We start from the raw sequence: 14,734 nt of genomic DNA on the forward strand, positions 1-14,734 counted from the left end.
CTTTTTTTTTCAGTGTTGACGTATTGCATTCCTGTTTGACTTTGAATTCTTACATTATTACACTGTAACTAGTTGTTATACCAGAAAACTTTTGATGTTCAGAAGGAAATTAAAGGAATCAGTATCTAAAATTGTAATTTGTTTTATTTAATATAAGTTATTTTGGAAATTCCTAACCTGTTGCTGTTGTTGGATACAATTATGGTTCTAAGCATTCTATGCTTGTTAACTTTACATGAACTGGGTTGTGGTTGTAGGAGGTATCCTTAAATCTGGCCAGCTACCTACCTGTGACCTGCTAATGGAATTATTGCATATAACTGATATGTAAATAGTAAGTAAAAGCCTGTCACTGTTTAAAAAAAAAAAACCTTGAAAGCTGTACTCTGTGGAAATGGCAAGTATTTGTTATACGCTGATAACCATATACTCTTAGGTAGTATTCTTTTTTTTATGAAAACTGATATGCTAACTTTTAGCAACTCCATAAAACAAGAGGGTTTTTTCTTTCCGTATTTCTCCTCAGACAGCTCAGCTCATAATTTTCTCAGAAACTATTCCCATTGTACATCTATTTCAATAGTTTGATATTTATTTCCTGTGAATCAGAGAAACTAAAAATTATTGTGGGACATTTTTAACCATTAAGATATATACCCATGTGAAATAAGTATTTTCTTCACAGTTTGATTTGATTTAGTTTTATTTATGTAGTGCTACAGTTTTTTTTTTTATAGTTTCTGTGCAGGGCTTATCGCTACCATTGCTCAAAACAAAGAGGTAGAAGATACATCCATCCTCACATAAACTCTGCCTCCAGATTTCTCTAGAAGAAACATGCATTGTGGTATAATTACAAACACTCCTTTCCTTGGATGTGTAGAGTTGATGTTAACTATTTTCATTTAGCCATAGTGTTTTAAATGGAAAAAGATGATTTATTATTTAACTGTAGTTACAGGAGAGTTATTATCATGATTACCTGTAGTGTGATAGTGTGATATTTGCCTTCAGACTCTGTCCATAGTTTTCATATGAAAATAAAGTTAGAAACACTAACCAAATAAAGGACTCTTAATCAAGCATCCAAGTAGTGCAGAGTATATAATTACATGAGAGGCCAGTAATGATAAAAAAGCAACCATAAATAATACTAAATGGTACTAAAATGATTGCAACATCAATTTCTCAAGATGGATTATAGATTTCTCAGGGTAATGATATCACAATATAAAGGTGCGAATAAGTTTAGAAAAGAAAGTAATCCACATTAGGCTGTCTATGTTAAACCTTAATCTTAATAAACTTTTCTTTCATGGCAACAAGTAGCATTTCCTAATTATAAGTAACCAGAATTTTAAGTTGCTTTGATTTCTCCACTTGATTTATTAGATTGTAATTTGTAGCCATTATTATTAAGAGAGAATAAGGAGCCCTAGTTGTGTAGTGGTTAACCATTTGGTTGCTAACTAAAAGGACAGCAGTTCAAATCTATAAGCTGCTCCTTGGAAACCCTGTGGAACAGTTCTACTCTGTCCTATAGGTTCTCTATGAATTGGAATCGACTCAACAGCAATGGGTTTCTTTCTTTCTTTTTTTTTAATTGAGACACAAAAACTAATTCTAGGTAGTTGTGGAGATTTTGGGATCTCTATTAACTACATTCTTCCCATTTTGAGTCATACTCCATCAACAAACAAAGGTCCCAAAAGCTTTACTCCATCCATGTCATTGAGGTCGACTCTGCTTTGAGGAGGCAGCTCTTCCCTTTTTTATCTTGAGTGCCTTCCACCGAGAGGTGCTCATCTTCTAGCACAACTCAAAATGAGAAGAAACAGCTGGAAACATCCATTAATAATTGGAACATGGAATGTACTTAGTATGAATCTAGGAAAATTGGAAGTTGTCAGAAATGAAATGGACCACATAAAGATTTCTATCCTAGGCATTGGTGAGCTGAAATGGATGATAATGGCCATTTTGAATCAGAGAGTCATCTGGTCATCTATGCTGGGAATGATGAAGAGGAAAGGCACTGCATTCATTGTCAAAAAAGAACATTGCAAGATCTATCATGAAAAGCAACACTGTCAGTGACTGGATAACATCCATACACCTAAAAGGAAGACCAGTTAGTAAGACTATTATTAAAATTTATGCACCATCCATTCATGCCAAAGATGAAGAAATTGAAGATTTTTACCAGCTTCCAGACATGCAGTGAAGATGCATTGATAATTACCGGTGATTGGAATGCAGAAGTTAAAGAAGGAGGATCAGTAGTTGCAAAATACTGCCTTGGTGATCGAAATGGTGCCGGATATTGCATGATAGAATTTTCCAAAACCAACAACCTATTCCTTGCAAGTACCTCTTTTTAACAACATAAATGGCGACTATACACGTGGATCTCACCAAATGGAATACATAAGAATCAAATAAACTGTATCTATGGAAAGAAACAGTAGAAAAGCTCAATAAAATCAGAACAAAGCCGGGGGCCAGCTGCATAACAGACCATCAGTTGCTCGTATGCAAGTTCAAATTGAAGCTGAAGAAAATTAAAACAAGTCCACAAGAGCCAAAATACGACTTTGAGTATATCCCACCTGAATTTAGAGAGAATCTCAAGAATAGATTTGACACATTGAACACTGATGACCGAAGACTGGGCAAGTTGTGGGATGACATCAAGAACATCAGACATGGAGAAAGCAAAAGGTATTAAAAAAAAAAAAAAAAAAACAGGAAAGAAAGAAGATTCAAAATGGATGTCAGAAGAGACTCTGAAACGTGCTCTTGAATGTAGAGTACCTAAAGCAAATGAAAGAAATGATGAAGTAGAAGAGCTGAACAAAAGATTTCAAAGGGTGGCTCGAGAAGACAAACTAAAGTATTATAATGAAATGTGCAAAGACCTGGAGTTAGAAAACCAAAAGGAAAGAAACGCACTTGGCATTCCTGAAGCTGAAAAAACTAAAGAAAAAAATCAAGCCTCAAGTTGTGACGTTGTAAGATTTTATGGATCAAACATTGAAGGACACAGGAAGCGTCAAAAGAAAATGGAAGGAATATACACAGTCACTGTACCAAAAAAAAAAAAAAATTGGTTGATGTTCAGTCATTTCAGGAAGCAGCATATGATCAAGAACCGATAATACTGCAGGAAGAAGTCCCAGGTGCACTGAAGGTGTTGGCGAAAAATAAGGCTCCAAGAATTGACAGAATACTAACTGAGATATTTCAGATGCATGTGGGAATAAGATTTGAATTGGTATGGAGTATCATAATTTGTAATGCTGTAATATATTCACGGAGCCTTAGTGGCACAGTGGTTAAGAGCTCGTCTGCTAACCAAAAGGTCGGCAGTTCAAATCCACCAGCCACTCCTTGGAAACCCTAAGGGGCAGTTCTGCTGTGTCCTATAGGGTTGCTGTGAGTAGGAATTGACTCAAATATAATGGGTAATGTATTCACACTCTGAATTCTGTCATTCATTAAGTTAAATTCTTATTGAGTGATTACATCGTAGATTTCTCAGTGAGGAAATAGTTGAAATAATTTGATGGTTCATTATCTTAATGTCCCATCTTATCCTCAAAGCCACACCTTCACAGTTTGGGAGGTGCAGTACTGGGTTTTTTTTTTTTGGGTAGTGTATCCCACAGATGTGGAGGAGTTAACAAAGGTCGGTTAGAGTATAGCGATGCTTCCCAGAAGCAAAGTCTGCTGGCAACTTATTATCAGATGTGATATTTTGTTTATATGAACTGGCTCATATTTAATTCCAGTGCTATAATGTTTAAAATGTCCTAAGCATGCAAACATACTAAAATTTATGTAATAATTTATAGTTTGGAATTACTTTCCCATCATATAATCTTCATAGCAGTCCTTCCAGGTATTTATTAAACTCCCACCTTAGAGATGAGAACACTTTGTTAAACCCTGGTATGCACTTTTATATAAGCTTGCCTTCATGGTTTCAGGGTGTGTAAACCCAGCATATAACTCATTATTCTATCCTTGACTGTCAGTGATTGATTCCAGGCATTGCCCAGGTCCTCTGCGTGTTATTTCAATAATCCTCAGAAGAATGTGTTTCAGTAGGCGTTATCGTCCTCATTTTACAGACAAGGAAGCTAAAGGTTAAAGGTGGTTAGCAGAGTAGGAGAAGTCTGGGAGGTGGTTAATAGTAGTTCACAATCAGGGTCAGGCCGCCTGGGTTTTTATCTAGGCTTTACCACTTAAAGCTTTGTGACCTTGGGGAAGTTTCTTAACCTCCCTAGGACTCAGTTTCCTAGTCTATTAAAAAGACAATGTTGCCAGTCTCATAGGACTGCTGTGAAGATTAAATAAGAGGTAAAGTGCTTGGCATATAGTGTATGCTTAGTTAAGTATCACATATTATTACCAAGCAATTTATGGAAGGCCACACAGATGGTAGGAGATAGTACTTGTAACAGTATCTCATGTCACTTTCTTACTCACTTTCTTACATTGCTTTCTAATAAAAGGAAGCAGTGAATAGGGTAATGTTAACTAATGATGCAGTGGTTAAACGTTCAGCTACTAACCAAAAGGTTGGCAGTTCGAATCCACCAGCTGCTCCTTGGAAACCCTATGGGGCAGTTCTACTCCATCCTTATAGGGTCACTATGAGTCGGAATCAACTCAACGGCAAAGGGTGTACAGGTAGTAATTTTAAAATGGGAGAGGTAATAGGTATAAGACAAATAAAGGGAAAGTGATGGAAGGGTAAAAATTACATGTCTGGATAGAGAGTACCCAGCCCCAGTGCTGTCAAGTTGTTTCCAACTCATAGTGACCCTATAGGACAGAGTAGGACTGCCCCGTAGAGTTTCCAAGGAGCGCCTGATGGATTTGAACTGCTGACCCTTTGGTTCGCACCCATAATGGGCATTAAATATGTTTGTAAAAAATGGATTAGTATTTTTTTTTTTTTTTTAGCTGGAGATGGGAGGGGAGTGTACCCTTCCTAGACTCATCTTTGCATGGTATTTTTACTTAAATCCTTTACCAGTGATTAAACTTAAACATGAGTGCAACAGGGATATTTATTTGTTTAGTTTTGGTAGATCCTTCCAGTGATCATTCCCCACTTTTCTTACCTAAGCATAGTTGTCCATACTAAATACTGTCTTTCCAACATTTAGAGTTATAAACATTGTTGTTTGAGAGAATTTGTTTTTATTCTTTCTTGCCTTCAAATCCCCATTTTTAATTACATTCTGTTTTGGTACTTAATATTTTTTTGCATTCTCTTTTAGGCCTTTATTTCCATAGCTTATATGCTCTATGTAAAGGCAGGGTCTGTCTACTGTCTAATTACATTGGCTAATACCCCCACTCTAAGCCCAGGAACAAATCATAAGTCACTCTGAGATGGATGATCTCTTTCATTTCTTACTCAACTTCACAGTGGTCAACCGTTAAGCCTTGATGTTTATCTGTGTTCTGTTACCAGTGACTAGTTGGAACTGACGTCAATTCCATTGATTACAATTAACTTGAAAAGATTCTTAACATGATTTAAATTGTACGTTTTAAATTTGACACTGATGTTATCTACAAAATAAATTACCTATTTTTAGGCCTACTTTGCTTCTTTTGAAATGTAAGGATTTGGGTTTTATTTTATTTTTTAACAGCAATCTTCTGTGGATATGTAGTATAACTCTTAAATTGTGCCTCATACCGGAGCTTTGGGAAAAGGAGCAGAGTATACTTAACTCTGACATTGTGAGACTTTGTTGCATCCAAGTACATTTAGCCATTAGAAAGCAAGCCAAAAAAAAAAAAAACCTTACAAACTAGAAAGAGAGGAAAGGTCATTTTCTCTTCTGTCTTTCAAGGAGAGAAGATTAAACCTTTCCTTTGGTCTTCATTAACTATCAGGTCAATTAATTTAGCTCAAACTATTTTTTGTCATAAGGAAGTCTGTTCTCTGGCCTTTTCAAATTGTTACATTCACAGGCCAAGCTTTTGGCCTCTTTCAAAGTGGTATGTTTCAAGTTCTGCAAAGGTAAGATTTTTCTCATAAGGTTCTAGTGGTGAGACACATGCTGAATTTCACTTCCCCACACTGTGGGGAAAGTAGTGATGATTTACCAGAAAATATAGTTCAGACATTGAGAACATTGGACATGTGATGCTTTGCTCAAACTGAGAGAAAATAAGCCAGATAATTCAATTCACATAAAAATTTAGTGAAACAGGAAGTATTAAAAGGAATGCCAAAATCAGTTTCGTATGGCCGCTTTTCTTATTTAAATATTAGATTTAAAAGAGATCAGAAGAAATGGAAAGATTATAATAGTGTCTGAAAGGATTAGTCCACAGGCTGTGGGAAATACTGCAGATAGTTGAAGCTACCATTTATTGAACTGCTTTTGAGCCACTACATACCAGGAACTTCACATCTATTCTCATTATTTTCATATCAACCCTGCAGAATGAGCTTTTTTGTTTTTTTTTGTTTTAATCACTACTTCACATATTAGGCAACAGGCTCAAATTGCTCAAACATTTAGTAAATGGCAAAGTTGAGATTTGAACCCAGTCTGTCAGATACCAACATCCACATGCTTATAAATGAGATGATGTTTGTGAGTATTTAACAAAATGCTAAATAAATGGTAGCTGTTATTATTCCCATTTCATTATGCTGCCTTCCGGATCATAAATACATTGTATTAGTAACATTCTATTTCCAATAGTAAGCATAATAAGTGATAGAAGTGTCTGACCCTCCCTTCAGACTTTTCTTCATAGATACAGTCCACAAGCAGTTAGAAGATATAATGAAGGAGAAGCCACCTCATAAGATATAAACAAAGTAAAACCAAACCTGTTGCCTTAGTGTCGATTCCAACTCAGTAAAAAAACATAGCCACCCAATAAAACAGGATAGAAATGCCCCATAGGGTTTCCAAGGAGCTGCTGGTGGATTCAAACTGCCGACCCTTTCGTTAGCAGCCAGTCTTTCAACCACTGCCACCAGGGCTCTTTATAAGAGACAGTGCTCAGGAATAAACATGAGAAGAAATGTTCGTGTCTTTTTTGTGGACAACTTTAAAACACTCTAGAAGAAGAAAAAAAAAAAAAAAAGACAAGTGGAAAGGCATACATGTTCTTGGATAGGATGATTCAACAACACTAAAGATGTCAGTTCTCCCTGAGTTGATTTATAAATTTTAAGTATGCTAACATCTAACAGCTTCCCCCAACCCCTTCTCCCCCCTCCTCCGCAAAAAAAAGTAGACAAGATTATAAACTTTTTGGAGCTACGTCAGGTGGTGGTTGATTCTTTCCTCTCCCCCACTAGCTCATCAATGTGTAGATATATATTGATGTTAAAATTATTTTTTTATAGATATACATTCTGAGGAAACTTATTCTCGTAAATAAGTAGGTAGGGATGGAGGGAGTGTTTATAGCAGTGCCATGCAATTCTTTAAAACGCCTAAGTTATATGGCAAAAATTCATATAGTGAGCTTATAAAAAATTAATTTTTAACAATCAGCTGACAACTTGATTAGATCCTTCTTCAGCATTATTAGCATAGAATTGGAAACTATCCAATTGGCAAAGGAGGTATTCACATAGTTCATTGTATTACCAGTAGATACTACTGTTCCAAATTGTTTGTTTGTTTGGTATACAGAGATTTTCTAATATAATCTTTTAGAATTGCTTATTTAAAAACTACATACCATATCACTGTTTTTTGCCTTTTTTCCACAGTTGCGTTAAAATCCTCCCCAGCTGACAGAAATGGAGGCCAGGATAACTGTAGAACAAAAGTCAGAGAAGGCCTGAACTTCCAAGAAGGAGAGTTCTTATTACAGGTAAATTTTAGTAAATGTAGTGCCTATAATAAGGAGAAATACCAGATTTTTTTACATTCCTGATTATCTTGTCAGATTCCCATGCTTCATCATATACAGTTGCCATCATTACATCTGACTTTATATGTTCAACATGCAGTCTCAACCAGTTACCACTGAAATGTGGTAAATAGAGATGTTTCCAGAAGTGTAGTATACCACACACCTTATACTTTTGGTGAGAAAGCTTTTCCTTTGGTTTTACCTAAGGAGTCACAGGAAATCTTTCTCTGGAAGATAATCTTTAAACCTTAAACCAAAAATATCCCCGAAGTCCTCTCAAAACCAAATAGTTTAGTTTAACTAGTAAAGAATGTCTGTCTTGAGCATTGAGCTCTTTTAAGTTCTGTTTATATGGGATGAAATTGACAACAGCAACTTGAAAGATAGGAAACTTAGGGGGCAGTGAGTTAATGTTAATTGGGGAGGAACAGCCTAGAAAAGGGTGAGAATGGTTGCACAATCGAAGACTAATCAGTGTCATTGAATTGCACCCATAGAAATTATTGAATTGGTTGTGTTCAGGTGTGTATATTCTCAGCATCAATAAAAATAAAATAAATTATTTATTTTATTCACTTAAATTAACTGTTATATGAGAAATGATCAATAAAAAATGTTTTATCTTTTTACCATTATTTACTTCAGATGTTTATTTTCATTTTTAAAACATGTTCTGTCTGGTGCCATTAATAATGTGCTTATTACAGTCCTACAGCTTCATTTTTAAATTACATCAGTTAAAAGTCCTAACAGTATCAGTTGCAGTTTACTTCTCTTACATTAAATACTTAAAACCAAAAAACCAAACCCAGTGCCGTCGAGTCGATTCCTACTCATAGCGACCCTACAGGACAGAGAGAACTGCCCCATAGAGTTTCCAAGGAGCCACTAGGGTTTCCATTAAATACTTAATGAAGCTTAATATGATTTTCTGATAGGTAGGGCAGATCTGTGGGACTAAGACTCAAAAATAATAATCTCTTTCATTAATACGTAATTACCGCATTAATTCCTTCTGTTAATTTACTAATATAATAATGCCATATAAATGATTACCTTGTACTCCAGGGTATTTAAGAACATTTAAGGTACGTAGAGAAGTAGTGTATGTCTGTTTTCTTTAGTTTTCATCTTATTTCTGACAGTGAACATTTCCTTGTCTTTTAGCATACACCAGTGAGTTTATAGGAGTGCACTACATTTGTTTCACTGTTTAAAAATGCATGATGCTCTGCAAAATGATATGAATGTGATCAGTGGATAGTATTGCCTGGAAAAAAGATATTTTCGGGATGAAAAAATACCACAATGAATATAAAATATTACTGCCAACTAAAATTTAATAGTATTCAATTTGGAGGTGTTAAATAATTATTAAATATTTCAGTTCCCGGTGGGTGCCAGTATCATTCTTAGTCCTGAGGAGATTACCAGTGAATTATAAAATATGCAATCCACAATCAAGGACCTTAGAGACCGGTTTGGATTAAAAGAGTTACAGCCATGCAACAATTAGTGATCGATAACACGTAAAGGGAGTGTATCATGAGATTTAAGTGAATAAGCTTTGGAGCCAGACTACCTCTTGACTCAGCTTTTTCCTAGCTCTGTAACTATACAGTTACTTTAAAGTTCTTTACCTCCTTTTTTGTAAAACTGGAATTTGGTAACTACTTTGTTGGATTGTTGGGAGAATTAAACCACTTTGAATGCATAAAAATTGCCTGTTTAATAGTAGGTGCTATTGTCTTTCTAATCAAGTGTTCACAAGTATAATATAGACTAAGGATCTTGAAAGTGAAAGGAATTGGAGTGAAAAAGGAGCAGCCTGTCACTGGATTTCATTATGTCATCTGAAAATGAGGGTATCCACTAGACTGTGAGCAGCATAAGCACAGAAACAGTATTTTGTTAACTCTTAAATACCGGTACCAGGTATGTGTCCTATTTGGTGTGAAGTAGTTACTCTCATGTGTATTTAACTGTTCATAGTTCTCCAAGGAAGTTCATGTAAACCCTTATTTGCTTATTTCCACAAATTCATAATAGTGACAGCTTACATTAATTGAGTTCCAACTATGTGCCAAGCACTGAATTAGATGAGATACATTCATCAGATCTACCTGATAAAGTTCCTGTTTTTTAAATGACACTGAAGCTTGAAGGGGTAAATAACTAAAGCCATAGCGTAAGACACAAAGATAGGAAGGAGCCTTTTCCAAGTCTGACTCCAAACTGTGTGATTCTTACACCAAACCATACCGTATCTCCATTTACATAAAAAAATTAATCAGAAGGGATTAGCCATAGCAAATAATAGTCCAAGTACCACATTGAACTTAAGCAGGAAATTGTGACATTTTAAATATGTAATTGTGGAATTAATATATGATAACCACAGACCTTAAGGTAATCTAAGATATTTTTGTTTATCCAATAGGAGAGTAGAGATATTAATTAACATTGGACTTAAATAACCACAAAGAGCATGGGAAAACTAAAAGAAGGAAAGAAAATGGAATGATAAAAAAAAAATTGGCCCAAAGCAAGCAAGAAGGGAGAAAAAAAGAAACATAGTGCAGATGGAAAGTACAAAATAGAAAGCATATAATAAAATGATAGATTTGAATCTAAATATATTGATAATTACATTAAATTCAAGTAGACTCATGTGATTTATATTTGTTCTACATGTGTATTTATGTGTATTACATATATGTTGTGTTATGTTTTTCAATGGAAAGTTTTTAAATGTCTTATAATATTTTGAGAGTATTCAAATTTCAAATTGGATTGGCTCTTGAAATGTCTTTGCACAGAAAAGATTTTTCCTATCTAGACTTCTCTGAGGATCAGCCAGCATCTCTCTACACTATCTTCTTCTGTAAAGCAGTGTGGCAGATTACAGTAAATTATGTTTGTGTAGTGTATGTTTTAAAAAATGTATACAGCATATTTAAAACAAAATCTGAAACATGAGAAATGAGAGGAAACAAATATTTTATTAAAGCTGTTGTCACTGAACATTAAATTTAGCCGTGAGCTTTTCCTGAGCCAAATCGAAAGGTACAAATAAGTGCTCATTCCCAAGGTTGCGTGGTGTGCTAATGAAGTGTAAAAATTTTAATCATTTCCAAGAGATTTTCAGAGACAAAAATAACAGCCTTATCTGACAAATATTTTTGAATAGCAGTGTTATCATTAAGTCACATCACTAATATATAACTTTTTCCCCTGTAGGCTCTGAATGGATTTGTGCTGGTCGTCACTGTAGATGCTTTGGTCTTTTATGCTTCATCTACTATACAAGATTACCTGGGGTTTCAGCAGGTAAATTTACTTTTCTTACAGCATTAGAAACCAGTGTTTTTAAAAAATGAACTTTTTACTCTTTATGCATTTTATAACTTAAGGACACAGTTGAATTTTTGTTTATACTTATAAAGTATCAATTCAAATGTATATGCTGTAAAAGAAAAAATTATATTTGTAGAAAGAACAGTATTTTTCTAGTATTAGTAATTTACTGCATTGTAATTCCTTTAAATGTTTCTATGATCCATGGGTATTATGCTTCTTTCACTTACTAAGCATCTCCTATGTGTAAGAAGGAGCCCTGGTGGCGCAACGCTGATTTTTTGGTTTCGGCTGCTCACCAGAAGATGGGCAGTTCAAATCCACCAGCGGCTCCTTAGAAACCCTATGGGGCAGTTCCACTCTGTCTGGTAGGGTCACTATGAGTTGGAATCGACTCGACGGCAGTGGGTATGGGAAACTGTTTCAGGCAAGGCGCAGATAGGGTTGGGAGGGCAGACGAAACTATTTGCCATCAAACAATTGATGGATAGTCAATGACATGAAAGTTATGAAATGAATCGAGTGCCGTGTAAAGTTACAAACAAAATACTATAGCCCGTACCTTTAATTTTGATTTATGTAGATTATAGAAAGGTTTCCTCAAGGACATAGTGTTCAAGCTAACATAAAGAATGTATAGGATTCATATAGGTGGACAACTAAAGAGGGAACAGAGAAAGGAAAAGATAAAAGTACTGCAAGCAGCAGACTAGAAGTTTTCAGAGAAGGCAAACGGGCCTGGCTTGTTGAGCGTTACTGAATGAATGGCGAATAAATGGAGTGGTAAAGCTTTTGGCATATTTGAGGAACAGGAGCATCAGATATGATTGTAAGTATACTTGAATGCTATTTTTATCTACCAGCAGTTCTCAAAATGTAATGTGTATAAGATCACCTGTAGAAGTTGATAAAACCTCTAAGCCTCATTCCCAAAGACTTTGTTCCAGTCAGAGTAAACCCAACTAAACAAAACCTATTGCAGTAAAGTCCATTCTGACTCTTAGTGTCCCTATAGGACAGAGCAGAACAGCCCCACAGGGTTTCCAAGGCTGTTTTTTTTTTTTTAATCTTTATGGAATCTGCTGCCACGTCTTTTTCCTGAAGAGCAGCTGGTGGGTTCAAACCTGAGCTTTCAGTTAGCAGCCAAGCCCTTAACCACTGTACCTGTAGGGCTCCTTCAGTTAGGGTTAAAAAAAAAAAAAAAAGTTGCCGTCAAGTCAATTCCAACTCATTAATGACCCTGTAGGACAGAGTGGAACTGCCTCATAGGGTTTCTAAGGAGCGGCTAGTGGATTTGAACTGCTGAGCTTTTGGTCAGCAGCCTGAGCTCTTAACCAATACGCCTACCAGGGCTCCAATCAGGGTTGGGCCCATGAAATTGCATTTGTAACCATCTCGCAGGAGATGCAGAAGCTGCTGGTTTGAATAACGCTATATAACACTGTTATATGAACTTAAGTTTAGACTATTTTATATACACAGTCTAAGCTGCTCAAGATTTTTGTAAAAGAGAATGTTTAATGCTCCAACCTGTGTTTCAAATGATAATGCTGGCAATTGTGTAATGGTTGGAATAGAGATGGTTTAAATGCCAGAAGATTAAGCTCTTAGGGTGGCTATTGGCACAAAGGCTACATTTCATTTTTTCCTGCATTTTAAAGAAAATATATTAATATCCATAGAAAAGCCTGCTTGGAACTTGATAACTTATATAATTATCTTAATTACGATGTGGTATTATGATTTATATCACTTAAGAAAATCAAAGAGGTTAGCCATTTTCCAATCTATTTTTTCTCACATAGCTTGACTGTTCTTTAAGAAAACATCCCTGTCTGGCATGGGTGATGGTTTAAGGTCCCATTTTTAAAACTGCAAGTCATGACCAGGTAATGAGTAATGAAGATGATACAGTGGATCACTATCAACCTTTTTCTTTAATTGCTTAGAATTTAATAAAGTAAAATAATATAGATACACAATATCATCACCCATAATAAAGGTGTTTTTATGAAACTTTTTTACATTTGTGTGTGTGTGTGTGTGTGCATGTGCGCGTTCGTGCGCTTTTACAATGAGTTGCAGTTAAAAAAAAGTTAGAAAAACACTGGTTCAAATTTTATAAGCTGAGCACTGTAGTAATGGCAGAGGGGCAAGAAGTCAGGGAGGAATTCAGACATGTTGAAGTCACAATCCCTTACCCTAAGGAAATCTACTTGGAGTGAAAATTTAATACAAAGAAAACTATTAGAGAACAGTGAAGAAAATTCATAGTGTATGCTATATTAAGTTAGAGAAGTCAAAGAGGGCTGAGTATTCAGGAAGGGTTTCATGGAAGAGGTAGGATAATAGGTAAGAAACAAGCAGAACTTAATATGCTGCATTTAAGGAATGGGGAGGTACCTGTTTGAACCTTGGCATTTATGTTAGGAAGTGATGGCAATTTGTCTTACCAATTATAATCCAGGTCTCTTTTTCTAGCTTTTCTTATGTTGGATGACTAGAGAACTTTGGCAATCATTTGACGTGCATTTGTCTTCACTAATAAACATCCACTAATCTAGACAAGTTTTGAAATTGTTCTTTTTTTAATTCAGTACTTTTATTTCCTTTCACCTTTTTTTATTTAGTCTGATGTCATACATCAGAGCGTGTATGAACTTATTCATACTGAAGACCGTGCTGAATTTCAGCGTCAGCTACACTGGTCATTAAACCCTTCACAGAGCATAGACTCTGGACAAAGACTTGATGGTAAGAATGTTTATCAAAACACAGTCTTGTTGATTTTTTAATATAATTGTCTTAAAGGAGGCAGTGAAGCTTTGTTGTCATATAATTGTCTTAAAGGAGGCAGTGAAGCTTTGTTGTCATTCCTTGCCTTTGGGTTGATTCTGACTAATGGCGACCCCATGCGTACAGAGTAGAACTTAGAACTGCTCCATAGAGTCGTCAAAGCTGTGACCTTTTGGAAGCAGATCACCAGGCCTGTCTTCTGAGGTGCCCCTGAATAGATTCAAACCACCAACCTGCTGGCAAGTAATCAAGCGCTTAACCACTTGGGCCAAGCAGGGACTCCATTCCCCTTTGCCGTCAAATCTATTCTGACTCATAGCAACCCTACAGGACAGGGAAGAATTGTTCCATAGGGTTTCCAGGGCTATAATCTTTACAGTAGCAGACTGCTACATCTTTCTCCCATGGTATGGCTGGTGGTTTGAACCACCCACCTTTACGGTTAGCAGCCAAGCGCTTAACCACTGCACTACCAGAGCTCCTTAGGGACTCCATTAGAGGAATACAACTCCATGGCAAAGTTGGGGAAGGAATGGAAAGACATGAGTCTGTAGTTCTAGACCTGAGCCAGGTCACAAGATCTAGGTGAGCTGAGGAATGCTTCAGCAGATGAAAGCCACTGATGAGTTTAAAGCAGGAGCACTGCCAAAATAGGTAGTAAGGTAAC

At 35.9% G+C, this 14,734-nt stretch overlaps 1 protein-coding gene across 1 annotated transcript in view; it reads left to right on the plus strand.

Annotated features, from left to right (window-relative positions):
• The window catches only part of AHR (aryl hydrocarbon receptor), a 47,727-nt gene that overhangs the window by 21,547 nt on the left and 11,446 nt on the right, over window positions 1–14,734 (plus strand). The window contains exons 3-5 of the mRNA XM_003407091.4: window positions 7,769–7,872; window positions 11,155–11,244; window positions 13,902–14,025. Of these exons, the coding sequence (XP_003407139.1) occupies window positions 7,769–7,872; window positions 11,155–11,244; window positions 13,902–14,025 (318 nt within the window). The remainder of the gene's footprint in view (window positions 1–7,768; window positions 7,873–11,154; window positions 11,245–13,901; window positions 14,026–14,734) is intronic.

Source organism: Loxodonta africana, chromosome 8 (assembly GCF_030014295.1).
Source record: "Loxodonta africana isolate mLoxAfr1 chromosome 8, mLoxAfr1.hap2, whole genome shotgun sequence".
Classification (NCBI taxonomy): domain Eukaryota; kingdom Metazoa; phylum Chordata; class Mammalia; order Proboscidea; family Elephantidae; genus Loxodonta; species Loxodonta africana.